Source organism: Kwoniella botswanensis, chromosome 1 (assembly GCF_036426115.1).
Source record: "Kwoniella botswanensis chromosome 1, complete sequence".
In the NCBI taxonomy this organism is placed as follows: Eukaryota; Fungi; Basidiomycota; class Tremellomycetes; order Tremellales; family Cryptococcaceae; genus Kwoniella; species Kwoniella botswanensis.
Window position 1 is genome coordinate 4,982,683 of NC_088599.1, and position 26,859 is coordinate 5,009,541.

The following is a 26,859-nucleotide window of genomic DNA, read 5'->3' on the forward strand; positions in this document are numbered from 1 at the left end:
CGATCATTTATACAACAACTCATCAATGCATTTATATCATAATATCATTACAACACGCTCAATTCCTTTCTTTCTTCTTGTACATCAGGATTACCATCTTCGTTTTCAATCTTGAGCTTTTCCAACTCCTTCCCCAACTGCTTTTCGATACCCAGCCAATCTGATCTGTTGAGTGACAGTAAAGCTTTGTAGTAGAATGCTAACTTCCTGGGAACTGCTCCACCAGGTTTTGGAATACTGTACAATTGGTATAGATCGCTGAGGACATAAAATATCTTGGGAAGGGAAGGTTGGACGATCGGTGGGTGGATCAGGGGAAGTATGAGGGAAAGGAGATGTTGTAGTGTTGGAATGTTGGAATGTGATGTTGGCTGAGAGACGATGTTCGTACATAAGCACCAAGGACGAACATATTGTGGAAATGGTCCATATATATATAAATATATATATCACATTGAAGTTACTTACCAGATCCTCAACTATATTATCCCACACATTGCCCCATGCTGAACTTGGATTTCCATATCTCACTGTTGATTTTGGATCGATCAGGAATGGAACCAGTTTACCGACATACCCCTTAACCTCTTGGGGTGTGACATTGGCTCGTCGGAGATAGTCGGAAGAGAGGGAGGGCAGTCGGAAGGATAGTATAGTGTGTAGGTAGGCGATGCTATCAAAGATGACGAATCAGCATGGTCCGGTTTCGCTGATACAAGAACGGCGAATTGTGCTACGGCGTCAATTTTGATGTTGAAGTAACAAAGTTGTCAACTCACCATATGGCAACGGCGTTATACGTTAATTTCTGCCCTACACCTTCAGGTGGTGAGATGGCATCTATGATTTCGTCAGGTATCAGACCAGGTGCAGGAGCAGCCCGTATCCTAGTCTTCTCCTCTGCCTCATCATCATCTGCTTCTTCGTTCTCTTGCAGCTGCTCTCCTTCCCACCAAGGTAAGGCATCTGGCACATCCCGATCCTCGTCCTCGTCTTTGGTAGCTTCCTCGAGCAGTTCCTTCGCCTCTTCCGAATCGGGGTTCTTGAGGGCTGACAGGAAGGCATCTCGATGTTGTTGAGGTAAGAGGTGGAAGAGTTGATTTGAATCGATTGAATCTATGTCCAGTCAGATCGCAGATTGAATATCAGCTTGTTATCCAGCTCACATTCACCTCTTTTTCATATCCCTCGATCTTTCGTGGTGATGAGATTCACACTCACCTAGATCAACTCCATCCAGCTTCTCTAACAACTCGTCATATTCCTCTTCCTCCTTTTCTAGCTCCTCCAGCTCCTTCAAGAAATCTTCAGGGCCTTCTGCACCTTCTGCTTGTGACTCCTCGAACCGTCTCAGCATCTCTACCATAGATTTCTTCTCTTCCAAACCGGCTTTGGGGTCGGAAGCTATAGACGAGAGGACAGTGGATTTGTAGAATGGTTCAGAGCATTGTGAGTGGGACTGATGACCAGGCTCGTGATTAGCAATGCTCCTCTCGAGGTGCTACTGATGACATGGAGTGATAGACCTACCTCATCCCTGAAGCAATCTAAAGAGCAGTACAGGATATTGCATCTCGGACAAACGTATTTACTTTCTTTCTTTCGACATCTAATCAATTTCAATATTGATAAGCTCATCTTGATCTTCAAAGAGGAGATTGAGCTCACCTACATTCCGCATATCTTTTTATCGGTATTGGTCGATTTGTCAGGTTTCGGTACTGAGAAGGGTAGACGTATCTGAAGTGGTTTAGGCTGTCTTATTGACATCCTGAGGTGATTGGTACATGTATGTATACATCAAGAAATATAGAAAGAAGTGAGTAGGCGAGATGAAACTGACATGTTCGAATGGTTTGATCTCTGAAATTTCGGGAATTCGTTCCTGGAATCGGTCCAAGCTTCAACCCTCATCTCTGTTCATTCAACTTTTCAGTAATCTCCTCTTGTCTTCTTCACCGTTCACCTATATCAACTATAGCTCTCATTTTGAAGACGCAAGATGCCAGCTCCTCCATCCGCAATCTACGCTACCCTCTCCTCCCCACTTCCTTCAAAACCATATATCCTCTCGATCAAACCTTCACCGACCAACCCACATCTCATCCTCCGTCATCCAGGACCTGATCTCACCTTGGTGGATAACCAGACGTTGCAACCTGTTGAGCGACTCACAGGTGGACATCAGGGGAACGTCACTGCCGTTGCTGTAGATCAAGATGCTATTTGGTCGAGTGCGAAAGATGGGAGTATTGTAAGGTGGGATGAGAGAAGTAGAAGAGCAGGGACAATCATAAGGGGTGAGCAACATCAAGTCACTTCATGGGTACTATATGGTACATCGTATGGCCATAAGTTAAACTATATTGTCGTATATATAGCTGCCGTGCGAAAACCTATCCCAGTGACTGCTCTTACCATCTCCGAGCGGGATCACCTCGTAATAGCAGGAACAGAGCTCGTATCATCCGAATCACATATAATGTATTGGGATAATCGTAACCCCTCTCAAACTATCTACTTACATTCCTCAACTCATTCAGATGACATAACCAATCTATCCATTTTACCTCCAACATCAACTTTCCAGTCATCTGCGTCTAGCAGTAGTAGAAATGGACCATTACCTCAAAGACTATTATTATCCTCATCGACAGACGGGTTAATAGCCCTAAGTGATTTGAAAGAATCGGACGAAGATGAAGCTGTCATCTGTACGGAGAATTGGAATCAGAGTATAGCAGATTCGAATTGGTATTTGCATAAGGGGAAAATGAAATTCTGGGCTAGGTCAGATATGGATGGGATAGCTACTTGGGATTTGGGGTTGGGTGGTGAAGCGGGAGATGAATTGGAGGTGGGTCATGACGCCAATGATCATCATTCAAACAATCCACATCTAGTGTATCCACTTCTCAGTGATTCCAGGATGGACTGAACTGACTTTGAAATCAATCTGTACAGCTTCAAAATCATATCGAATACCCTTCATCATCATTCAAATTCAAGTCTTTCAAACCACCCAAACAAGGTCCGACGATCACTCAAACAGCATCGGAAGAGATGGAATCCAAGATTCAGCTGAAATCAGATTACCTTATCGACGTTATACCGTCTCTCGGAGTAGGTAAGAACGGAGGTGCGATCACTGCTGTCGGTACGAACGAGTAAGTATATTCATATTCCATACCAACTTCATGAAGTCGATATATTTGCTAATCTGCGTATGTCATTTTGTCAGAGGCGATATAATCCTTCAACATCATTCTACATCTACAGATTATTCACCTTCAGCTTATCTCTTATCTGGTCCGTCAAAAAGTAGAGGGCATAAGGATGTGGTCCGAGCATTATACCACGATCTATCTAACGAAGCGATCTACACCGGATCAGAGGACGGGGTGATATCTGGCTGGAACCTCAACTCGTTACCTGACAAATTGGTCGTAGGCGATGACGAGTTTGATCTATCGGGAGATGAAAATGAGGACGAAGATGAAGATATGGATGAGGAAAGTGAGATCGAGACTGAGTCTGAAGAGACTGATAGGAGTGATGATAGTATGGGTTTAGATGATGAGGAAGAGAAAGGTCCAAGGTATGGACCGATTATAGGTGGGGGAAATAATGCAGATAAAGGAAAAGATAAGAGGAAAGAGAAAAGGAAAGGAAACAGGTTTGGTCCGTACTGAAAGACGATGTAAATAATGCATTTGATGACAACAATGAGAAACGACTATTCTATCGAGTATGACGTGGTCTATATGATCGTGAAATGAGGAGATGTCGATAGATGATATTGCAAATGCAAGTTGTGACATGAGATAAGTTTGGTAAGACAGACTGGTGTGTGCTTAGCACGTATCAACCAATCTATTCTTCGGTTTCGTGAAATTCGGTATTTGATCCATTACAGTCTATCAGGTAAGTAAGAAATCAGTCATCTTGCAATAATGGTGTCGTCGATTTCGAGGCACTCACGATATTCGGGTCGTTGTAGATCTCGGGGAACCTGTCAAAGACAAATCACCCTCAATATCTAAATTTTCAATCTCCCGGGATTCCCATCCCATATATTGCGCTGCACTTCTTACTCACATTGATATGTATTTGGCAGTAGGCATATCAGCCGGATCACACCCTATATTCCTCTTGTTGGGGTCCTCTATAAATGCCCATATCAAGCGTCAGACCGGAAAAGTCTCGAATTAAAGGAAAAATCCCGTTTATCATTGATTGGAATTTGTGTACTCACGATATACTCTGATATAATCGACTTCCATCCTATCAGACAAAGTCCATCGTTAGCTATTGCAAGCTTACTGCGATATGATTGCTGTGCAGACTCACTTCACGGGCCAAAGCTTCTCCAATCCATCATAGCTAAAATAATCATACCAAGGTCAGACACCTGTACCAATCCCAACTTTCTGTGAATGACCTACTCTACAGCACCAAAATTTTCCGAAATACCAAGATTGATAATCAGATACATCGGTTCTTCCGAAACTAGCCGTTGACCGACCATCGCTTCATCATTCGGACCCATCGCTAATAGATGAATGACAATCGTCAGTGGTTAGCAAGTATGGATGAAAAGGTACAGGCATAATTCACCTGCTCCACGTATGGTCCATGCTTTCTTGGCATTGTTGATCCAAGTAATATACCCATCTCTAAGAGTGAAAGACAGGTGTAAATTTGTGCCTCTCGGTGTGGGAAAGTATGATCGAACAAGCAACTCACGCTCCTGGGGCATACTCGAACCCATAAGTAGAGAAACAACCTGTATTTTGCTCACTAGAAATATAAATTACATCGTTAGAATACTTCTAAAGCAGCCTTCAAGCTAAACACAGACATACTAGCAATTCTATATGAGAGATTCAACTATCAGCATAAGTTACAGCAATTTTAAGAAAATAGCCAACTCACTTGATCGGTGACTGATAATCCAGAAGTAGCTTGTTGGTATACACTTCCCATGTATTCGTTGATCTTCGTGACGGTATCATCATAGATTTCATAATCTTTCGTTGAGGTGTTGAGGAACTGAGAAGAACAACAGTGCAGACTTAGCACAGCAATTTACTGGCGAATCACTCTAGTGGAAAAAATACGTACATAGTAATGAGGATTGAAAGGTGCCCATTGACCAGATTGAGATACTTCACCTTCCAATAACTCGGAATTGACCTAACAATGAATTTCCACGCAATATCGTCAGTTGCGTTCAGATCAATGATGGGCAATGGAGTGTGGGAGCAATCACACTCACAGTCGCTTCGAACAAGTCTATCTCAGGTGCAGCTCGACCTTTGAAAGTGCCATTACTCAATTTTGGTCCTGGATGGGTGGTATCATCGGGGCAAGTACAGCTCGATAATCTCTGACCTGGGAGATAAGATAGCGAGTAATCGTAATTGGGATCACCATCCGTAGTTGTCAATTCGGGTTTACCTACAAAGTATATTCATTCAGTCCATACTCTAGATCTCGGATTAACGGATGTGATAGAGATAGGAGCGAGGACCATCACTTTGCTCACCATTTAGCGTCTGATTAGGTAAAGTTCCAACATCGCAGGAATCATAACTATAAGGCCACATCCCATCTAATGATCCACCATAACCCGCTCGACCCAAATTACCCATCGTCCAAATAGCAGGCCACAAGCCGTACACATTGCTTGTTCCGGGTAAAGATACTGATACTTCTACGTATCCTCCTGTGAAACACATTTGGTTCCATGTCGATATCACTGGGACATAAAGAAATTAGTTTCAAAGCACTGTAAATGGAATAAGATAGGAAGAGATTGAAGTTCCAGACTCACTGCCACCAGTATAGTTCATACCGTTCGTCGTTACTTTATCCAAGGTTATCTCCAATTTACCGTCCTTGGTAGTTACCATTCTGGGATCATACCATTCTAGATTATTGGTCTGCCAATAATGCAGATCGACAGCTTGCCAGTAAGGGTCATCGCCTAATTGGTAAAAGAACATGAAATGAGATCAGTCGCTTGAACACTTAACAAGATCATGATGATGACTCACCGTCGTAGAACTTCCTTCCATCCCTATTGAATTCATCAGAAAAGACCAATTCCCATTCTTCGCCCGTTTCCAAACTTGTCCAACTATATGCCGATGAGGGTGTATCTTTATCTATCAGTTGGAATGCTCCTATATCGGGTATCTGACCTGTCGCACTACACGTAAATGAACGGTGAGTATAACATACCACATTCGAGTGGATAATTGGAAGACTCACTTTATTCCACCTAAATTGTATGCCCCATGGGAATTGATAGATTTGCTAAGATAATTATCTAATATCGGATATCCCGCGCTACACGATCATCACATATCAGGACACCACTCTCGCATCCAATCATAGGAGAAGGGGAAGTTCTACTCACAAGAGGATCACTAAGACCAATAACATCGCAAACAAACAACCTAGATTCGCTGCTCCTCTCCAAGTAAAAATCGCAGCGTGAAAGCGGCTCTGCGTGTAGCATAAGCATGAGAATCGGTCTCACGATACAACAATGTGAACGCAAGAGTGTCGGGGAGAACATTACAGAAACAGAGATACGACTCACTTTCTTAGCTGGTCTGTAATCGGGATCATGGAAATCGTCATCTGGTTCTGGACCTAAATTTGACCATGTCGAAGGATCTGCAGGTAAGGAGAACTACGCGTAGAATCAATACGATTGTTAGTCGATTTCGACTGTATCACGAAAGCCATTCTAAAGAGTATAAAGACGAAGATCCCAAGATCAAGAGGGTCTGATCTACTCTTGAATAAAATGAATGAAACTCACCATATCCGCCAGATGTTTTTTACCGCCTTTACTAGATATACTAAAATTACTATATCCATAACCCCTCTCTCCATTTTCCGCGTAATTCAAATGATCATATTTCCTAAACTGCGTCAAGCTTTCCCCACTTTTCAGAGAATTGAGGGATACTCTCGACTCGCCGTACAAGCTCGGTAAGGGGTTGGAGTTGGTTACTACACCGGTTGGCTGGTCATAAGGCAAATATGATGGGGAGGAAAGGGAATAATCTAAATTCGGTGGATAGAGGGATGCAGGCGATGGACCAGTCGAAGATCCACTTGCTGAAGCTGAAGCTGACGCAGAAGAAGCTGAAGAGTACTGGGGGATATAGTAGGACGTTTGAGGTTTGTGTCCTGTATTAAGGAAATTTGAAGATTCTTCATTGACTCCTGCACCCGTTGACGAAACTTCAGAAGATAAACTATCATTCGAGTGGGATGATCTCAGCCCCAACCCTTTGCCTTTTCCTTTCCCACCATCATAGTAAGTTTCATCGTTCCAATCCCTATCTTTAGTAGGATATCCCCTTGAATCGTATTTCGGTACAGGCAAACCATCAATCCTCTTAGGTTTAGTAGGTGACGGCGTTCCATTTCCACTTAATTCTATCCATCCTCCCTTGTTCTTTGATTTGCCCCTTTTGAGACTATCCGTAGGCGACGGGTAATTGTCATTCTCAGATCGGAAGGTATCGACATTAGCCTGAGTGATTGTATTGGAATACCTAGGTGAGACCACACGAGATCGTAAGTTGGTTGGTGAATCTACGTTGAGTTGGTTATGTGCATGAGCTGCTGGTGAATTCTGTATACCGGTGGCAGATATGACTCTACTTGCGTGTTGGTTGATATTGCGTTGAGTGGGGGTAGCATTGCCATTTTGCTGCGATGAAGATGAGGAGGAAGAGGAGGATGGGTGATTGCGAGAGAAAGGGTAAGAAGGCGCCATCTCGGTTGATGAGATACACCTTGATAGGGCGACAGTCGAGTCCGGTCGGTCGGTGGAAGTGATAGTTCCCGCAGTAGTCGTGTCGTAGTTTGAAGATCAAGTGAAGGTCATTTGTTTTTACTGCGAGATTGCCATGAGATGGATCGAAGACGCGTCTTTGATTTTGTTGATTTTGATTTTACAATCTCTCTACTTCTTGATCCGAGACGAAACACAGAACGATCGTCCTCGGCAAGGAATGTATCGACCAATAATCAACCAATTGCACAAAAGAGACGAGCATGTATTGAGTGAACGAGAATCGTTAAGGTAATAGCTGCCTTTTGGGTGAAATCTGAGATTCAACCCATAAATAACATTCTCAGTTCTTATTAAAAATCCCACGAGGTACAGGGAAATTCAGAGAAAAAGCATAATACATAAACTTAGGTTGATCCGGTGTTCATGGTTACAGGAGATAGTACGGCGAGACCCCTGATTTCTCTCAAACTTATACAAAATCTTGACTTGGGAAACATTCGATATGACTGATGAGCAAAGTGAATATGGGCATACAATCATGGTAAAACAACGATCAATTCGAACGATCCTGCTAGGAAGGATAGAGGACGCGCCGAGACAATCCTTCACAAATTCTTGATGGTTCTTGGCATCTTGATAAACATGTTCTTTTGATAGCAGATGTTTCGGTTATGGTATATCTGACATTATCACCGACTACGGAAGTGAGGATATCCATATTGAACATGGTGAGGACATGACAGAGGTGAAGTGGAGATACTCATCGATAGGGGACTTTTCATCTTATCTACCTCCGAAATGGACGTGCATTCCAGGGTGAGTTGTGTACATGACATGAAGTTGGCCACTCGAGTCATAGTGTAGTGCGTTCAATACTCTAAACCGTCTTCTAAATTCCGTCATTGGTTGGCCAGCCGCAACGTCAACCTTGATCCGTTTACTGACTCATACTTATCCTGTCAACCTACACCTAATCATTGACAAGTTTAGTATGCACAACCACCTACCCAACCAAACTTCGATGACCAAACCCAACACACCCTTCATACGACCATGCCAGCAATCTTACCGATCCCTACGAGACCGTAGATGATGTCCTCCCGGTCGACCATGAGAAGACAGATTTTTTCCGATATGCTGACGGGATTGTACTCAAACTAAATAGAGAGATTGAAGACGGTCGCAGCCATATATGCTACTCCAACCCACATAGCGATCAAGTTGGATTTCAATCGCTTCCAGTCTGATCCCAAGCACCCACCGGCAGGGGATCCCAAGCCTTTCAATAGTTTCGACCATCATACCTTCGATTTTAAACCACCTTCATCAGCCAACCGGTATAATTCTCCCTGGTCGCCTGGATCTCTATTTAGCTCTCCCTCGGGCAAGGTCAAGAGCTCTTTCAGATGGATCCCCAATCTTATACAATGGCTCCGTAAAACTGTAGGAATAGATTCATTGCCTGTACATCAACCTTTGATCTATCAAGTCTACTGTGATAGCTATATAAGTACCGGACATCTTTGGGATGTATATCGAGGAACCATCACAAGCACCGAAACGGATCCAAACCAAGAGGTCAAAGTGGTATCGCGAAAAGTCGTGATAAAACTTACGAATCCTAATGAATTTCCATTGACCAGTCCCTCAACGTTACCTTGGAACCCTTATGGTTGGACCGCCTATAAACACACCACAGGTTCAGCCCAGAAAGCCGTTCTGAACGAAGATCATATATACCGTCATGTACTGGTATCTGAGCAAGGATCAGGCGTACCATTGTATTTCGGTAGTTTCGCTTGGTTCCCTGTCGGTCGTGCTAGGAACTCACCTCAAGTGATCATGCAAATATTAGAGGATGTGGGTGAGCTGTTATATCCTGATAAATTACGAATCTCACTGGAACCTGCCTTTATCCGGTCAGTCAATTCATGCAATCTATGGAATTCAGATACTGATCCTTCATTCGACTGACTTAGGCAAAAGATTTACGATCTGTACTAAGAGGCGATCTACAAGAATCACGCTCTGCATGGGTCCGTCTTCACACGTCATATATTGCAAAGACCAAACGGCCAGCTTGCTCTGGTCGATTTTCAAAACGCGATTGGTCATGGGAATAAACCCTTAGGTCGTATATATTCCTATCGGATAGAAGAGGAAGAAGGAGAATCATCTTATCTCCTTTTATGGTACGAATAGTGAGTTGTTTTTCTCGTGAATGTCATCGCATTTGCTGACAGAGTGACCTCACAGCGAGGATGGAAAAGGTCGTCGTGCTCTATTTTCGCGAGTGACAAGGAATCCGATTAGCCTGACTGTTGTATTTATGTAGATGTATTAGGTTGATTGTGTCTATATTGTTATATCTGACTGATCATACCCTACAAGTCTAATCGACTTGAAATGTGTATTGCTGTGCAAATTGTCAAAAGCAGGCGCCCATACCATCCATCATACAGTCCTCTACCTGACAGAAGGGCTACCGGAACCAAATAAATCAAACCCAGATCAAGCAGGTGCAAATTGCCACATCTACTAAAATGCCGACGGAGTTTCGTCACGACCATGAATTTATCAAAATCTCTGGTTGTCTGTCTCGTATGCATGGCAGCAGCAACCACCGCACCATCCACAGCCAAAAATCATCTATCATCAGTCTTACTTGTCCTTCTCCTCCCCATCGTACACGCCAAAGGTAAGCCATACCCATACCTATCATGGTAATCACACCGCATACTGACCTTGCTTGCTATCATATAGTCAGCGGCCTTTTTACAAGCAAGCACCAAGCTCAAAAACCTCTTTCTTCACTTTTTCTTCTTTAGAAATAAAAAAGGAAAATTAGATTGTCAATATGTTGATCTCCAAGCAAAACAGACGAGTTGTGGGTATTATTGTTTCTAAAAAATACGAGTAGGGAGTGGAATGACTGTAGTCCAGGTCATTTGGATGGTTTAGCTGATTTTTTGTTTGATTTTGTTAGATCTACGAAACCCTCTTCAAGGAAGGTGTTTTAGTCGCTCCCAAGGATTTCAACCGACCTGCTCACCCTGATATCCCCTCTGTCCGAAACCTCGAGGTCATCAAGGCCATGCAATCCCTTACCTCCAAGGGATACGTCAAGACCCAATTCTCCTGGCAATGGTACTACTACACCCTCACCGAAGAGGGTTTGGCTTACCTCCGAGAATTCCTTAACCTCCCTTCTGAGATCGTCCCTCAAACTCACATGAAACCCGCCAGACCTCAAGGTCGACCTTCCGGATACGGTGGTAACAGAGAAGGTGGTGCCTACAGAGCTCCAAGAGGTGACAGAGAATACAGAAGAAGAGATGATGGTGAGAAAGAAGGTGCTTCAGGTGATTACAGACCTGTGAGTGTATTTTCGGATTATATCTCGTATATCGCCTCGTCCATTCTATCCAACGTTTGCATATACCATATACTGATATCTCGTCTTACTTCAATAGCGATTCGGCGGTGTCGGTCGAGGTGCTGGTGCTCCCCCTTCCTAAGCGATTCCGACATTACTTCCATTCCATATTCCCATCCACAATTTGATACATTAGATTGATCGGATTGAGTTCATTTGGATAGGATGATGTTAGGTTCAGCGCGTAGGGGATGATCAAAAAAGCTTGATAAAAAGGGGTACCTGGATTCAACGTATAGGATTTTTATGTTATATGCATTTTACCTATCACGTTTGATCTATTGACAAGACCACCTCGATGATAACATCGATCCAATCCGGTGTTGTTCTTGTGTGCGTATGGAATCTATGCTCTGTCCGATACCGCAAAGGTATTGTGATTCACCTGATCAGCAGGGGACAGATCTATCAACCTTTCTCTGCTTTGCTTCGTGCAACTCGATTATCTGCTTCTATAACGAACCACAGTTTGGTCAATACCTATGACTGGAACTGACTCTCAAGTCAAGTCCGATAAGGATGTATACGATGATCCTTCATCAGGCTGATAATCTGATTTCAACGTCGACTGACCTACGAGTGAGTACCTGATCATGTTTTTCATTCGCCACGCTCAAGTACATGTCATATTCCCGAATATGAATATAAGTATGATATACATCAATATGAATATGAATGATACATCTCTTCGTCGATTTAGCTATTTACTTATCAGATTGCCTATATATATACATTATATTTCCATGTTAAAATAATAAACCTTCTTTCCGTTGTACCTTGTTTCCCGTGACATGTTTATCTCACTTTGATTTGTTCTTTCCCTATCCTCCAGCATTACTGTTTGATCTTCCACTCTCAAACTCATTGGGCCTTCTTCTTGAAATCGTTACCCAACGTACCCCTCTTATTCCTATCATTGTAAATGACTAATCCAACAGCGATCAAACCGAGGATCACAATGTTCGCTATAACATCCCAAAAGGTAATTAGCTATCGTCCTAATCATTGTTCCCAAAAGCGGAACAGATATCAAGGGATGAGAACACTTACAAATGACGAAATGAACTGAAGCTCCAATGAATTCCGCAACACTCTCAAGTGTATTCCAAATTAACGAAGTGACACCATGGACTAGAGAGAAGATGATGTTGAAGAATGATTGAATGACAGCGAAGATACTTTGGAAGATACCCTGTTCATCGGGAATGGAGTATTGAGTGAGTATTTGTCGTTTACCCCGAGTGTGGAAGAGAGAGAGAGAGGGATATATATGGGAGAATGGTATATTTGCTCGACATTAGGGTGGTCTAGCTAGACCTGTGGACGATGAAGGAGGTCGAAGGATAAACTCACTTGGATGGTATGGAAAAGTCCTTCGATGAGATTGGACATGGTGTTCGCTCAGATGTACTTGTTGGAATTGTGAATAGTTCGATGGAGAATGCAGGAATGCAAGAAAGAGGAGATAAGTGGGTGGCGGTATGTCACTTGTCCATATATATATGTATATTCCTCATTCGGACCTTGAACCCGTCACGACCTCGTCAAAACATGTCATGTTGTCAACAATAACATCAATGACGTAATGCCACGTGCACCCTGTCTGCATACATGGCCAATACGTTCATGTCTGCTTGACCGCTATATATTTTAAGTTTAGGTATAAGGATACTTTCTATTTCGACTATATGAGAAATGGATATATATTTCAGGTTGTGGTGTATATGTCATCGACCTTCCGTCCATCATCTACTCCCTCCATCCCGACATCCGACAATCCTCCTTAATCTGATACTCTCATCTACCTTGTCCACTCTAAGCTCTCCCACCAGCCGCTCTCAGTTTGTTCGCCTGATCGACCTTTGCCTGATTCGTCTTCGCTACAGCATACACTATCCCCGCCAATCCACCAACTCCGATCGCAGAGACGTTCCCGAAACTCGCGGGATCACCAAAGAACAACATCCCACTGGCCGCGACGGGGAGTTTGTTGAGCGCGCCAACCATAGAATACGTGGTCGATCCACATACTCTGACACACCAAGCAGTAGAATAACTGATAAAGACCGCTGCGGCACCCGAAAACGCTATAGCCGATAAAAGTATGAATCTATTGGATTCTGGGAAATTGAGCGAAAGGGATTCACTTCCCCAATCTTCGATCACGAGCGAGAAGACCATGAGTACAGGGATAGAAAGGAAGTTGTTGTAAAACATCGAATCCCAATCTTTGAATCCGGTGATCTTGATTCGTTTTCTCATGAAGAGGACCTAAATTAAATGGTACAAAGCATAATGTCAGTGTAGGTAGGACATGGACGAACTCATGTTGCAGATGACGGATTTGTCAATGCTGAAAGATAATCCGCGTGAAGCGTTCTTTCCAGTCACTTCCACTCACGTAAGCAGCAGATGCCAAACAGTTAGCAGCCATCCAAACGTATCCAGCGTTGATCCCACCGATAGTTGAAATGGGTCCAGTAGCAATTTCGAGACCGGTAGTAGGGTCGAGTTCAGGCGGAGAATTGAGGAAGGAAGTGATGTCCGCCCAAGCGGCGATGATGGAGGAGCCGACCTAGAGAATTTTCAAGAAAACAATTCAGCTTAAACGTGACGTACGCCACGTGATAGCAGCTGACATACCATTAAGGCGAAGGAACAGAGGGTCAGTCCGGTTACAACTCCATTGAACATGAACACTTCTCCGTAGGCCTAAGAGATGAATCAAAACATCAGCTGCCCTTACTCATGGCGAAAAAAATTCATCACTCACGATGAGGATGATAGTGAGATTTTTAAAGATACTTTTGATCCAAAACAGTCAGCTCTGCGTGTACCTTTGGTGGGAATGATTAGCTCACGTGTAAACGGGAATGGACAGGAATTGCTAAATTTCACAAGATGCTTATTAGCTACAATGCTCCAGGACGACTGTCGTCGAGGGTAGATGAGCTCACCAATGATTTTGATCCGGTATAGATGACCGCCACGAGTAACGTGGAGATAGGCCACCATGCTTTGGCATCTTTCATATCGAAGTCTCGGACTGAGAAGTAGAACGAATTAGCGATATTGTCTCGTGATTGATGATAGGCTCATGTGCACTCCCGTATCCGTGGTACAGTGATGTTGTGTTCGTTACTAGATAATACGAAGACTCACAAGTGATTATTCCAAATCGCTTCACCGACCATACAGCCAACACACATACTGCTGACTGAATAGCGAGTAACAAGAAGGTCATAGTGAAGTGTCTACCCGATACAACGTACTGTGGGGGTGATCATAAATGAACTCAGTATGTGAAATTCGTAATGATATTCCCTTTACACATCAAGGAAGAATTGCGTTTAATAAGACGTCTGAGACTCACCTTGTTGACTACTGTCATCATGATACTCGCAGCGCAGTAAGAGAGGATCGGTAGGGCTAAATGATACCCGAGTATCAGCTATGATCCATATTTCTGATTATACTTTGTATGATAGTATCCAAAGAATATATGCAACCCGAATGAAATGATTAAGGATCAAATATCGGTATCAAGGATGGTATTTGATTGACGATATAGCGAAAGGACATCTTCAACTCACCTTGTTCCTTCCCCGTCAACTTATCATCCCTCCTCTCCTCTCTCCTCTCTCTCCCTTCCCTCTCTCTATCCGCCCCAAGGTTATTCAAGAGCATAGCATTCGCATCATCCTTGGCCCCGCCTCCGGGCGTACCGGGTCGAGAGATGTTAGGAGTAGGTACAAAAGGTTTCGACATGTTATCTAAATCTACCAAATGGCCTTTGAACCCTTGTCCTTGATCGTCGTAATCGGGGAGAGGTGAAGTTTCGTGAGATCTTTCTGGGATAGGAGAAGGGATAGATAGATCGTATCCGTGACTTCTTGTTCTAGGACTGAGGTTTAGGCTCGGGCCTGTTAAAGGGAATGTATTTGAGGGATTCGAGATGTGTCGATGATAGAGTGGTTGAGGTTGCTGTACCACCAAGTGAGAGTGACAAGACACGTCTTCAGTTGTTTATTCCTACCAAGATGCGATACCCTGTCTAGATGAGAAGAGATGGTAGTGGAATACAGAGTTGTGATTGAAAGCTGAGCTATAAGATGGATTGGATTTATCGTATCCAAGCACAATCTAAAGTGTAGAAATAGCGTAGTGATTTCAGGGTGACGGTATAACAAGACAAAAAAGCAAAAGCAACAAACGTGGTAGAACAGCAAATTATTACATAAACACAAAAAGGTGAACTCACTCGTAAACTCGCGCCAGAGGAGGATGAAAATGAAGAGGACATGATATGATCCAGCTTTGTATGAGGATGACACGACGCCGGAGGAAAGAAGAGGAAGATGAGGGACAGGAATAGTAACAGTTGATGCACTGTTCAGCCAACATATCTATACTCTGCCAAGTCAGATGAATGCGAATGTGACTGTGACTGTCGATCAATACCCCTATCCAAAGGACCCTCGACAAGCAAAGTGAGTGGATGGGTGGTTTAGTCAACTGCTCGACTGCCCATCACCCATCACTGCACAGCTTACACTGACCAATAACATGCATGGTAGGGCGATTATGATACAGGGTAACAATATATATACAACAGATCAGACAATGCTACACGATCTCAACCTACCCTATGCGTCATCCTCATGCAATCATCATCTTCTCACTTTGCACTTCTCATCTCGACATCCCCGTCCACTATTTACTAGGTCCAGCTGCAGATGTACCATTCCCCTGTATATGTGGTTTCACCTGTCCTTGAGATGCCGCAGCTATACTCCCACTCTGAGCAGGCGGATTCCCATTACCAGCTTGAGCATTGGTCGAAGCAGCCGCCGGTGTCGTCGTCGTTGCCGTACCAGGTGCAGGTGCCTTGGTACTGACATTCAGCAATTTGGCCAAAGCGATCAACTGAGTCTTCGTACATTGCGTGAGATTCCTACGTTCATCCCGCCCGAGAGAAATCAGCTTTTCACACCCTAATCAACCGTCGATAAGCTAAACTTACACGGAAAGCACCACAGAATTCTTATCCTCCAGATACTTGATGATCGTAGCGGGTGTTTTAGGTGAAGTGGGTGTAGGGTTCGGTAACAGTAATTCGAGGGATATCAATTGAGGTATCAATGATCTATCAACAGAGGCTCATAATCAGCTGACATAAAACTGAGGGTCAAGATCGAGCTTACCTATTGACAGTCAAAGATACAGGACCTTTATTCACAATTCCCGCAGGTGTAGAAGCAGAAGTTGCTGCCTGACCAGGAGTACCAGGAGTACCAGGAGTACCAGGAGTACCAGGAGTACCAGGCGTAGCAGGTCGATTCGTACTACTACTTCCCCCAGGTAAAGGAGTAGATGTAGAAGTGGAATTGGGACTGGGCGTATTCGGGTTTGCGTTTGCAATATCATTGGTCTGTCCGGTCAAATGAGGTGTACTAGGTTCTCTCACACCTGCTCTACCTCGTCCTCTAGGTCTTCCTCGTGGTTTACCTCTATCCGCATACGAGCTAGAGGGCGTAGATGGTGGTGAAGCGATGGATGGTGGTTGATTGATAGGATGCGGTGGTATGGGATTGATGTTGGTAGGGTTAGCGGAAGACTGTAGAGCCAACTTTTTCTTCTCCTCTTCTTCTCTCAACCTTCTACTCTCTTCTTCCTCCTTCCTCCTTCTCATCTCCTCTTCCGCTCTCTGCTGCGCTACCACCCTTCTCCGCCTCTCATCTTCGATAGCTTTCAATCTCTCTTCTTCTCTCCGCTTCTTCTCTTCCTCTGCACGTCGTCTGTCTTCCTGCTGTTTCTCTATCAAGGCGTATTCGGCATTCAACGGGCGAAGAATAGTTTGTAAGGATGATATTTCTTCTTTCAGCGTTTGATTGGATTGCTGGTACATCGGTATCAATGATGGTATGTTCGAGTTCTACGTCAATTCAGAAGTATGATCAGCATTGCTCCCTCATTCGTTCGTTAAGTGAAAGTTAGATCTGACGACAAGGTATAATGCAATGCTAAAACCGTACACTTGGGGAAAAAGAGAATAACAATTTTTTTAATTCACTCACCTCATCAATCCTCATCCTAATCTTTCCAAACCGGTCCTTCACCCTCCTAATCCTCTCAACAAGTCCACTAGCATCTTGTATTTCTGAACAACAAATGCCTAATGAGCTATGCACTGCACTAAAGTTGAAGCAGATGATCGAGCTCACCTTTTAATTCCTTTTCTTTCGATTTAGGTAATTGTCCATTCAGCTCTTCATCATATATCTGCCAAACATGATAAGGCATCAACCTATCTACCATATCTTCATAAGAATCGAATTGAGTAGGTGAAGAAGGGTAAAGAGTGGAAGTTTGATCGAGTTGTAAAGCGAGGTTCAGACTATATATATCGAAAATGATCGAAAGGATATTAGCCAAAATCAGAACCGTATAAAGGTCAAAGATATATATATATATATATATACACCCCTGTGTCTTTATCTTGCAGATGGAAGGGGACTAGGAACATGATAATGACTAAGAACTCACTTTAGATATTCCTCTTCCAACAATTCCAGTTCATCTTCCTCATACCCCATTAAACTCCATTTCCTCTTTTTGTCATTTATCGCTCTTTCGTATTGAGAGTACTGAACGGTCGAAGGTCCAGGTCCAGCTTGGGCATTCACCTGGCCTGGGAAAGCCGACGATGATTGAGGAGTGGGGGTAACGGCGGGTTTTGGGTCCGTTGGTATAGTGGGGATATCAACTGACGGTACTCGTACTGGCTCGGAACCGGAGTTGGTCTCGGGTTCTTCCTTTTTCACTATTACGTTTATCTCACTTTCTTTCCCATTGCCATTGCCGTTCACCTGAGGTTGAGTGATAGAGGAACTACTAGGAGTAGTTGATATAGGAAGAGGTAGAGACATTGATGGGTATACAATGAGGATCCAGAGACGAGTGGACACCCTCCACCGGTTTCTGTCTGTTTGATTTTGACTTGATTAGATTAGATCGCAGAGGATGATTATGATATGGGAAGATGAAAAAGCACGAGTTGGCAGAACAGAGAGACAACCACCACTAATTATTATGGAGGGGCGGAATCAATTATCGGTGTTACACCCCTTAGAGATCAATTGTGGCACTATATGTTCGACTTGTAAAGACATGAATCGTGCATATTGATATTTTGTATATATCCTTCCTATTCCTATACCTATACCTGATAGACCATCTATATGCGAGAGAAGAAGAAGAACCAAAACTTGGAAATGGGTATTGAGTATTGACTATGTACACATGAGAATGAAGGAAAGAATAAATGCCAATGATGAGGAGAAAAGAAAATCCGACCGCTTCAATCACAATCAAGCTTTGGTAACACCAAGCTCAGCTAATACTTCAGCTTTCTGTTCGGGTGATAAACCTTCCAAGATCCTCTTGAATCCAGACATGACACCTTCTTGGTTACTTGAGCTATGGAAGGAAGTACAACGACATGATCAATAAAACAGCTCTTAAACAAATTGACGAAAGAAACTGATACTCACGCCCAGGAAACCAGAGTCTCAGCACAGTAATCATCCCTGATGGATTGCACGAAACTTTCAATGTTGTCTGATTGTTTCTCGATGTACGAAGCTACCTCCGAGTCTGATCCAATATCGGATGGTACGAATTGAGATAACAATTCTTTTCGTTCGGGGTAAGTGAGGTTGGGGTTGGCAGTCGAGAGTTTCCTCATGATTCGCTAAGCACAAGAAAATCATCAGCTTGATCCTCGCTTCAACTACCTTATGCCAGCTGAGATGACTCACGACTTCGCTCAGTTTCCTTCTCAAAGACCAGTAGATGGCTCTTCTCGAGTTCTCCCAATCACAAGGTATACAATCGGCCTTGGCTTTCATTCGTCCACTTCGATCGTCTGTTCGGTGAAACTTGCATGGTTAGCAATGACACTTAGACATCCAAGAGGACGCAACAATCATACTCACGTAAATCAGCAAATTCAAGGGCAATTGATTGATAAGCAGGACCCAAATGTTTCTCTCTCGCCTCAAGTTTTGCTGTGGCAGCAGCCTTCTCTTCAGCGGATGCACTGGCATTTTCAACCGCTTTCTTGAGCTCTGCATATTCAGGATCGAGTCGAGCCATCGTAGCTTGTACCTTTGGTTTTCTGTATTTCACCTCTACTATACCTTCAGGTTCTAACACACCACCTCTCGAGTCATTGTCAACGAACATGGTCATATGTTCAGGGTTGATCGATGGGTCCAATACTACCCATGCACCTCCTCGTAATTCACCATTGGGTACCAAATAGACGATAACAGGATGTTTGTATGATGAAAGTCCATCAACAATCTTAGCTCCTTCCTTCAAGATCGCTTGAGCCATATCGGACATTCCTCCCGAGAACCCTCGGAAGTTGGCAAAGATGACTAAAGGTAATCCCTCTCTGTTGGAATCTTCAATAGCGGTAGCGGTCTTTCTTGAAGAATCAGGGAACCATACTGTACCAGCGAGCGATACTCTTGATTCCTGAGAGTTCTCATTGGCCGGATCGGCTGGATCGACTCTTTCGATGGATCGAGTCTCAGCTGCAATAACAGCTACGGGGATACCGTTAAGTCTTCCTCGTCCAGTAACGATGGTTTGAGCCCATCCACCCATAGTCTCAAAGAAACTTCCATTATCGAGAATACCCGATCTCCAAGTGTTCACACCGTCAACATCCTCGTAACAACCGGCAAGGAAGTTTCGGGGGTCGTAAGCGGCTTTGGTGGGTTTCCATTCGACGTTTCTGTCCCAAGGATCGCCAGTAGGGAGGATAGGGATGGCTCGGCCTCGTCGTTCTGTGTTGTATCATACATCAGCGAATATCGCATATTCTCGCATTGATTTGACTCACCAGGAATGAACATCAAGTAGTTGACGATCTGAAGAGCACCATCCAAGTCACTAGCAGCGACAAGGTGGGAGATACCATTCTTGTACATGATCTATCGCACACTATTAGCGACGAACCTTCGCATCTCACCAGACATATCACTTACTTGTGGACCACCCAATTGAATGTTCGAGGTATACACTTCCTTACCCAAAACCTTGTTGATAGCTTGAGCACCAGTCAAGATGATAGGTTGACCTTCGACTTGTACGACACGTTGACCAAGTCTGACGAGATAGGCACCGATACCGACCGATCGAGCAGTGACCATGGAGATGGTGAAGATATCGTCGTACGCTCTTGAGGTCTCACCAGCAATCAACCCTGATCCTCTGAGACATTCCACACCCAACCCATCTTTCAAACCGATGATCGAGGTGATTTGGTGTCTTCGTTCACCGTCAACTTCGATCTCGTTGGTGATCACACTGCCAGCACCGAGGGTGTTGAGTTTCTCTAGTTTCTCAGGTGTAAGATAGAGGTAATCGAAACCTTTTTCGGGTTTACCAGGTTCTCTCCATGCGACATCGAACAAGGACATAACCTCTTCGGCGAGACCAATACGAGCACCAGAGTTGGCTGAGAGGTATACTCGTGGGAGACCGAAGTGTCGAGCGTATTGAGTAGCTTTGTAGAAGAACTCATCTTCGGTAGGACCGAAAGAACCAATTTGGTAGGTGATATCGTTGGAGATGACGACTACCTTTCTGCCCTTGGGGTATTCAGGTGTCTTCATGGTGAAAACCCAAGCTACCATACCGCAAGTGTTGAGACCAGGTGGTCGATTGACTTCTTGCAGTTCACCATGTTCGTCAAGTACAAGTTCAGAGGCTTGGAGAAGGTCAGATGGGACTTTGACGTGGGGGAGGTATTGAGTGAGCTGTCGCCAAGCCTTGTCAACAGCTTGTCTGAAGAGGTCAGGGAAGTCGTAGACGTAAGTGGTACCGATAACGTGAGCTTGGTATCGTCTAGGTTGGAGCGATTCCTTGGTGGTGTATGGGAAGTTGACAGGTTGAAGGTGGAATTGACCTTGTTCGCCAATAGATTTGAGGATTGATTTACCCTTGTCGTTGGTAACTTCTTGGTAAGCTTCGTATTTGACGACGAAACCAGAAACGTTCTCGATGAAGGCTCGGATAGGCAATGGATTGCCTTCCTCATCCTCAATAACAACTCTGATTTCGGCTTGAGTAACTCGCAATCTCCACAATCTCTTACCATGTCGTTCAATGAATCCAGCAAGAGCTTCTTGTAGATCGTCAAAGGATACACTGAGAGAGTAGACGCAGTTGACACTGATGTGGTTACAGTCGGCTTGTCTGATTTGACCGGACACAACTTCCAAGGTATCTAGGATATCCCCAACCAATCTATCGGTCTCGGAAATGAGATACTCCTTGACTTGCATTTGACCTTGGAATCGACCAGGTCGCAATAGAGCTCTAACGAAGAATCGAACATCGGAGGTATTCTCTCGGCCCACCGCGTGATAGACGTGGATTTGTCTGTTGGTTGAAGGTTGAGGAGTGATCTTGAAGTTGACCAATCGTCCGAGTTCCAGTTGATAAGCGAGAGCTGGTTCGATGTTTCTGATAGCCTCTTCTTCTTTCCATGATCCATCGGAAGTAGGTCTGAGGGTGAAGTACGATGGGTATTGACCTTTTCTGCAGGCCATGAACGAGACTCTTCGAATACCTTTGCTGGTGATTTTATCGGCGTACTGGTTGGCGAGAGCGTGGAATCGTTCATTGAGCTGTTCATCGGTAAGTTCCTGGTCACCGTTGAAGAGTCTCAAAGCTACGTTCATGACATGAGGACTTCTAGCGTCGCTACCGTATTTCTCAGCGAATTCAGCATGGCTGAAAGGAGCGTACATTGACAACAGTTTGGAGAATCCGTTTTCAAGGTCGGCGAGTTTGTTATAAGAAGTCATCAGACCGAATCGGGTAGGTTCAGCCTTGGTGTTGACGACATAGTTGAGATCGGACATGGAAGCAATCCGGGTGAAATCTCGCATTGAATCGACACGAGGAGTGACTGGTTCGGATTGAGGAGAACCGAGCTTGAATCGCCAGGTGACGATGTGAGGTTCACCGTTTACTCCAACTTCGTAGTCAAGATGCATGACATTGTAGACTCGGTAAGCTCTTCTAATGTACACCTCAAGAGAAGCAAGAGCGACCCAAGGGTCTTCGTGTTCGAAGAAAGTGGTGAGCACGTCGAAGACGGTGTATCGAGAGTCGGTAACCTCCTTGAGCATGTCAGCGGAAGGAAGTCGGTGTCCAGAACCAAGTTCACCGTAATAGCTGGTAGTGACGGAAGCCTTGAGGAGCTGTTCGAGTTGACCTAGTCTCTCTTCGTAAGATGGGAGAGAACCAACGATTAATACTTCTTTAGCTTTGAGAGCTACCTTGGCAGCAGGTCGAGACTCCAATGCGGCTAATCGACTGAGAACTTCGTTGATGTGACTCTCAGGGGTCATGGAAGCTCGTGGAGATTCAGCCTTAACGATATCGAGTAAGGCGAGGATGAGCTTGGTCTTGAGAGCAATCTTGCTGTGGGATAAAACAAGCTTGACGACAGCATCGAGATCCTTGTTATCTTCTCTCAACTTGAGCACGATATTTTCAGCAGTTCTGGTGGTGTCTGCGAAAGGTTCTTCAACATCGGCAAAGTAGTTGAGTAAGTCGGCCCATGTTCTCCATTCGTGAACTTTTAATCCATGGGCAAAAGCGTCAATGACCACTGAAAGAGGGGAAATGGCAGCAGTGACTTGTGCTCTCTCTTTAGGTGGCACGTTGTCATCGATGTAGAGGTCGATAGTCCGTTTCAATCGTAGTGATGGGAATTCGAGGTTCTTGGCTCGGCTAGAGTCAAGTATAGATCGGATCTCTTCTTCAAGCTTTTGAGGGATTCGACCGCTCAGTGTAGACATGACTTCTTGAGCGTTGGAGTAAGGTAAGTCGGCATCTTTCAAGACAGACTCGACTATACGAAGGGAGTTTGAGACCGAAGCACTGTTGTCGAAACCTTGGAGGTTGTCGTAAAGGACTTCAAGGTGTTCTCTGAGTCGTTGATGGGGTTTGGTGCCGTATCGACCATTCTTGAGCTCGAAAGTGGGGAGGATACCTTCGAAAGGTTTGGCAAATTTAACCTTGGTTGGGTCATCAAGAGTCAAAATACCGAGAAGTTCACCTGAGGCGAGAGTCTGACCAGGTTGTTTCATGAATTGAGCGATACCACTTTCACTAGCAGTGACAGGCATGATCATCTTCATAACTTCGATTTCAGCATAAGCATCGCCAGCATCAATGTGATCACCGGAGTCGATGAGGTATCGTACAAGTTTACCGGGAGAAGGAGATCGGAGTTGGGTAGGATCTTGCTCATCTTCGATAACAGTCGTCTTGGAGTCAATAGAAAGAACCATAGCACCGACTTCTTCTCTCCAGTAAACGGTATGAGAAGCGCCTTCAAGTGATACTAACAAACCACCATCACTCAAGCTTCTAGCTCCGACAAAGATTCGACCACCGTTGAGGTAGAGAGTGAAGGAGAAGAGCGATGATTTAGCCATAGCAAAAGAATATCGTACGTTTTCGTAGATAAATTCGCTCTTGAAAAAGGTTTGGAGGGTGTCTTTGGATGGTACTTGACCTTTATCTAAGACAGACTTGTATTTGGCGAGGGATGCTTCGTATGCGATGTGAGCTTTGACGACGGCACCACAAACGACTGCAACCACTGGATCAGGTCGTTCAGATGTCATACCTTCAGCGATAAGGCCATCGAGCCACTGAGTGGTAAGAGTATTGTTCTCGAATTCAGGTTTTTCGAGCAATTTGATGAGATATTCAACAGTAGTTCGGAATTCACCTCGGATGGAAAGTTCTTTCAAAGCAACTACCATTGATTTTCTAGCTTCACTACGCTCCATACCGTAAGCGAAGATATGACCGAATTGAGAATCCGCATATTCGTGCAGACCACCAGCAGAAGAGACGGAGAAGTAACCCCAGACATTTGAGTTGGATCTGAAGTTCAACTCCGTAAGGTTACCGGAAGAAGGCTTGAAACCAGCATCTGGATTTTCACCAGTGATTCTACAAGCGATAACGTGACCCTTTGGTCTGGGTTTTCTCTGGGTGTTGGCGGATTCAGGTCGAGTGCCGTCAAAGTCGATCTCGGTAACACCGTGGGGGTCCATACCGTAAAGAGTTCTAATATCCCTAATTCTGTGTAAGGGAATACCCATAGCAACTTGAAGTTGGATAGCGGGGATGTTACATCCACTAACCATTTCGGTAGTAGGATGTTCTACTTGAAGACGGGGATTGAGTTCGAGAAAGTAGAATGAATCATCGGAGTGGGAGTAGAGGTACTCGACGGTACCAGCTGAAACATAACCGACGAGCCTGGCAAGTCGTACAGCAGCTTTCTCCATCTCTTCGAAAGTGTCAGGTCGAGCGATAGTGACAGGGGCTTCTTCGATGATCTTTTGGTGTCGTCTCTGAACGGAACAATCTCGACCGAAAAGAGAGATGGCGTTACCGTATTGATCGGCCATAAGTTGGACTTCAAGATGTCGTGCAGATCCAGCAAGTTTCATGATGAATATTGGGGAACCTAGAAGAAGATTGTCAGATGATAAGCGTGATATGATTGACAGAAATGGTGGCTTCGGAGATTGTGAGTATAACTAATTACTCACCTGGAACTTCTCCCGCTACAGCTTGGAAAGCATTCTTGAACTTCTCTGGATCTTCCACTTTTCTAATACCTTTACCACCACCACCTTCTGAGGCTTTGATCATCACTGGCCATCCGATCTTCTCAGCCTTTTCTAATCCTTGTTCCCAAGATGTGACACAGGCATCGGCGTAAGCCTTGTCTGGTACAGTGACAAATCCTTGGGGGGAGAGCATGGTATCTGAAATACCAGTACCGGACCAAGCCATACAAGGTACTTCGGCATGTTGAGCTACGATGGTGGAAGAGATCTTGTCTCCTAATGATCGCATAGCTGATCCTGGTGGACCGATGAAGACGATCTTTGATTTGGCAAGGGTTTCAGGAAGTCGAGGGTTCTCGGAAGCGTGACCCCTATATCAACCATTAGCGACATTGTGTGATTGAAGCAGTCGACATATACTCACCAACCAGCCCATACGGCATGTACACCAGCTCTTTCAGCTACATCAACGATAAAATCGACGTTGGCATAATTGTTGTTGTTGGTACCACCTGGTACTTCGACGTATCGGTCTGCCATTCTAATATATTCCGCATTGATCCTCAAATCTTCAGGAGTAGCCATGACAGTGAACTCTATCTGACGATCTGAACCAAAGGTTTCGTATGACCATTTTCTGATGGATCTGATCTCTTTGACGGCGGCGATACCGTTGTTGGCGATAAGCACCTACAACAGACTATTAGTATCCCCTTTTGACGAGACGGATGAGAGTGAGGATACGGACCTTGGTGATGACGGTGTGACCTCCTTGAGCTTTCACAAAGTCCGTTACTCTACCAGCAGTGGCTACATCGAGGCTGTTGGCACCTGGAAATTGATTTAGGATGATGTCGTCAGCTCAGAGCTCACTCTATTCTACTTCGAGTCCGTGCTTGAGATTTTCGACTTACCGATGAAGTGAGCTACTCTAGCATGGTCATACTGATCTGTCTGACCATTGGCAGCTGCCCCGTTAACGACGGACATGTTGGGAAGGTGAGGGTCCGTTGGGGAAGGGGAATTTGAAAGTGGCTACAGACAAGATGCCCAAAAATCAAATGAACGGGAAACCAGGGTCGTTAAGAGGAGAAGGGAGTGATATTAGCTGTTACAGGTGTCGTGATCCCAACAGCTGTCGATTGTATTCTGGGAAGAAAGAGGACGACGAAATAGAATAGAAGGAGGTGAAGAGGTGAATGCAAGATGAAAGTTGAATGATGACGGTACGTAACCTATCACCAGCACCGTGTGTGTCGACAGTAATCGATAATTTCTGGAAATCCCATCAGCATGACGGTCATCTTTGGGGATGATGGTACAACCCGGTACAAACAAATTCCCCACCGCGAAGAGTGGAGGCAACCGAAACACGTGAGTTAAATTAAAATGATCGACACGTTACATAATATAGCGCTCTCCCCAATGTTACAATTGTAGAGCGTGTCGGTTTTCTTCGGCTGGGTCAGTGCATGGTGGTGAGATTGATGATGATGGGGACGACAATGTTGAATGGGGATTAACTTTTCTCATGCTATCTTCTCACGACGTTTTCAGCTCAACAGTTCCACAGCATGATGATTCAGCTTGGTGGGTGCATCGACATATACTGATGGTGAATAAGTTCTTACGGATCACAACCAAGACACAAATAAACTAACTAGAATGATCAGTGAACATGACCCAACGAGAATGGAAGGAACGATATGGAACATATACTGAAATTTGTCATCCATGAGAAAGAAAATATAAAAAAGAAAAGAACGAGATATCAGCAAAGAATTGATCGCGCGATCTCGAGGCTTCTGATCCAGCCTCGAGGTCCATACGGAGCCAATCAGTACGACCTCATTAGTACCCCAAACAATCAATGGGATCGGACCGATTGGCTGCTGCGTGCAGATTATGCTACG

At 44.5% G+C, this 26,859-nt stretch overlaps 9 protein-coding genes across 9 annotated transcripts; 3 read left to right on the plus strand and 6 right to left on the minus strand.

Moving 5' to 3' along the window:
- Nucleotides 1-47: 47 nt before the first annotated feature.
- L199_001904 (uncharacterized protein) lies at nt 48-1,770 on the minus strand (the record flags this gene model as incomplete). Its single annotated transcript, XM_064887657.1, has 6 exons — nt 48-371; nt 469-673; nt 780-1,116; nt 1,222-1,459; nt 1,531-1,609; nt 1,673-1,770. The coding sequence occupies 6 exons, from the start codon at nt 1,768-1,770 to the stop codon at nt 48-50; spliced, it is 1,281 nt and encodes a 426-aa protein (XP_064743729.1).
- A 232-nt stretch (nt 1,771-2,002) lies between these two features.
- L199_001905 (uncharacterized protein) lies at nt 2,003-3,692 on the plus strand (the record flags this gene model as incomplete). Its single annotated transcript, XM_064887658.1, has 4 exons — nt 2,003-2,300; nt 2,382-2,857; nt 2,965-3,167; nt 3,242-3,692. 4 exons carry the CDS (start codon nt 2,003-2,005, stop codon nt 3,690-3,692), a joined length of 1,428 nt encoding a protein of 475 aa, XP_064743730.1.
- A 162-nt stretch (nt 3,693-3,854) lies between these two features.
- On the minus strand, nt 3,855-7,804 carry L199_001906 (uncharacterized protein; the record flags this gene model as incomplete). Its single annotated transcript, XM_064887659.1, has 19 exons — nt 3,855-3,917; nt 3,982-4,012; nt 4,099-4,165; nt 4,256-4,284; nt 4,351-4,383; nt 4,446-4,551; nt 4,618-4,676; nt 4,747-4,800; nt 4,866-4,873; nt 4,936-5,052; nt 5,125-5,196; nt 5,279-5,460; nt 5,549-5,761; nt 5,837-5,989; nt 6,060-6,214; nt 6,277-6,354; nt 6,425-6,513; nt 6,611-6,703; nt 6,836-7,804. 19 exons carry the CDS (start codon nt 7,802-7,804, stop codon nt 3,855-3,857), a joined length of 2,571 nt encoding a protein of 856 aa, XP_064743731.1.
- A 1,042-nt stretch (nt 7,805-8,846) lies between these two features.
- Nucleotides 8,847-9,829, plus strand: L199_001907 (uncharacterized protein; the record flags this gene model as incomplete). The annotated part of the gene is made up of 3 exons (XM_064887660.1): nt 8,847-8,910; nt 8,991-9,744; nt 9,805-9,829. The coding sequence occupies 3 exons, from the start codon at nt 8,847-8,849 to the stop codon at nt 9,827-9,829; spliced, it is 843 nt and encodes a 280-aa protein (XP_064743732.1).
- Nucleotides 9,830-10,682: 853 nt separating this feature from the next.
- Nucleotides 10,683-11,343, plus strand: L199_001908 (uncharacterized protein; the record flags this gene model as incomplete). The annotated part of the gene is made up of 3 exons (XM_064887661.1): nt 10,683-10,712; nt 10,812-11,201; nt 11,299-11,343. 3 exons carry the CDS (start codon nt 10,683-10,685, stop codon nt 11,341-11,343), a joined length of 465 nt encoding a protein of 154 aa, XP_064743733.1.
- Nucleotides 11,344-12,122: 779 nt separating this feature from the next.
- On the minus strand, nt 12,123-12,653 carry L199_001909 (uncharacterized protein; the record flags this gene model as incomplete). Its single annotated transcript, XM_064887662.1, has 3 exons — nt 12,123-12,226; nt 12,312-12,453; nt 12,615-12,653. The coding sequence occupies 3 exons, from the start codon at nt 12,651-12,653 to the stop codon at nt 12,123-12,125; spliced, it is 285 nt and encodes a 94-aa protein (XP_064743734.1).
- Nucleotides 12,654-13,076: 423 nt separating this feature from the next.
- L199_001910 (GDP-mannose transporter 1) lies at nt 13,077-15,564 on the minus strand (the record flags this gene model as incomplete). Its single annotated transcript, XM_064887663.1, has 10 exons — nt 13,077-13,532; nt 13,663-13,836; nt 13,905-13,973; nt 14,035-14,065; nt 14,123-14,148; nt 14,219-14,307; nt 14,424-14,532; nt 14,635-14,690; nt 14,855-15,245; nt 15,523-15,564. The coding sequence occupies 10 exons, from the start codon at nt 15,562-15,564 to the stop codon at nt 13,077-13,079; spliced, it is 1,443 nt and encodes a 480-aa protein (XP_064743735.1).
- Nucleotides 15,565-15,974: 410 nt separating this feature from the next.
- L199_001911 (uncharacterized protein) lies at nt 15,975-18,190 on the minus strand (the record flags this gene model as incomplete). Its single annotated transcript, XM_064887664.1, has 6 exons — nt 15,975-16,215; nt 16,285-16,407; nt 16,466-17,196; nt 17,339-17,421; nt 17,486-17,658; nt 17,808-18,190. 6 exons carry the CDS (start codon nt 18,188-18,190, stop codon nt 15,975-15,977), a joined length of 1,734 nt encoding a protein of 577 aa, XP_064743736.1.
- Nucleotides 18,191-18,631: 441 nt separating this feature from the next.
- Nucleotides 18,632-25,936, minus strand: L199_001912 (uncharacterized protein; the record flags this gene model as incomplete). The annotated part of the gene is made up of 10 exons (XM_064887665.1): nt 18,632-18,740; nt 18,815-19,014; nt 19,082-19,188; nt 19,259-20,119; nt 20,176-20,266; nt 20,321-24,840; nt 24,926-25,317; nt 25,371-25,636; nt 25,695-25,777; nt 25,861-25,936. The coding sequence occupies 10 exons, from the start codon at nt 25,934-25,936 to the stop codon at nt 18,632-18,634; spliced, it is 6,705 nt and encodes a 2,234-aa protein (XP_064743737.1).
- Between the last annotated feature and the right edge of the window lie 923 nt (nt 25,937-26,859).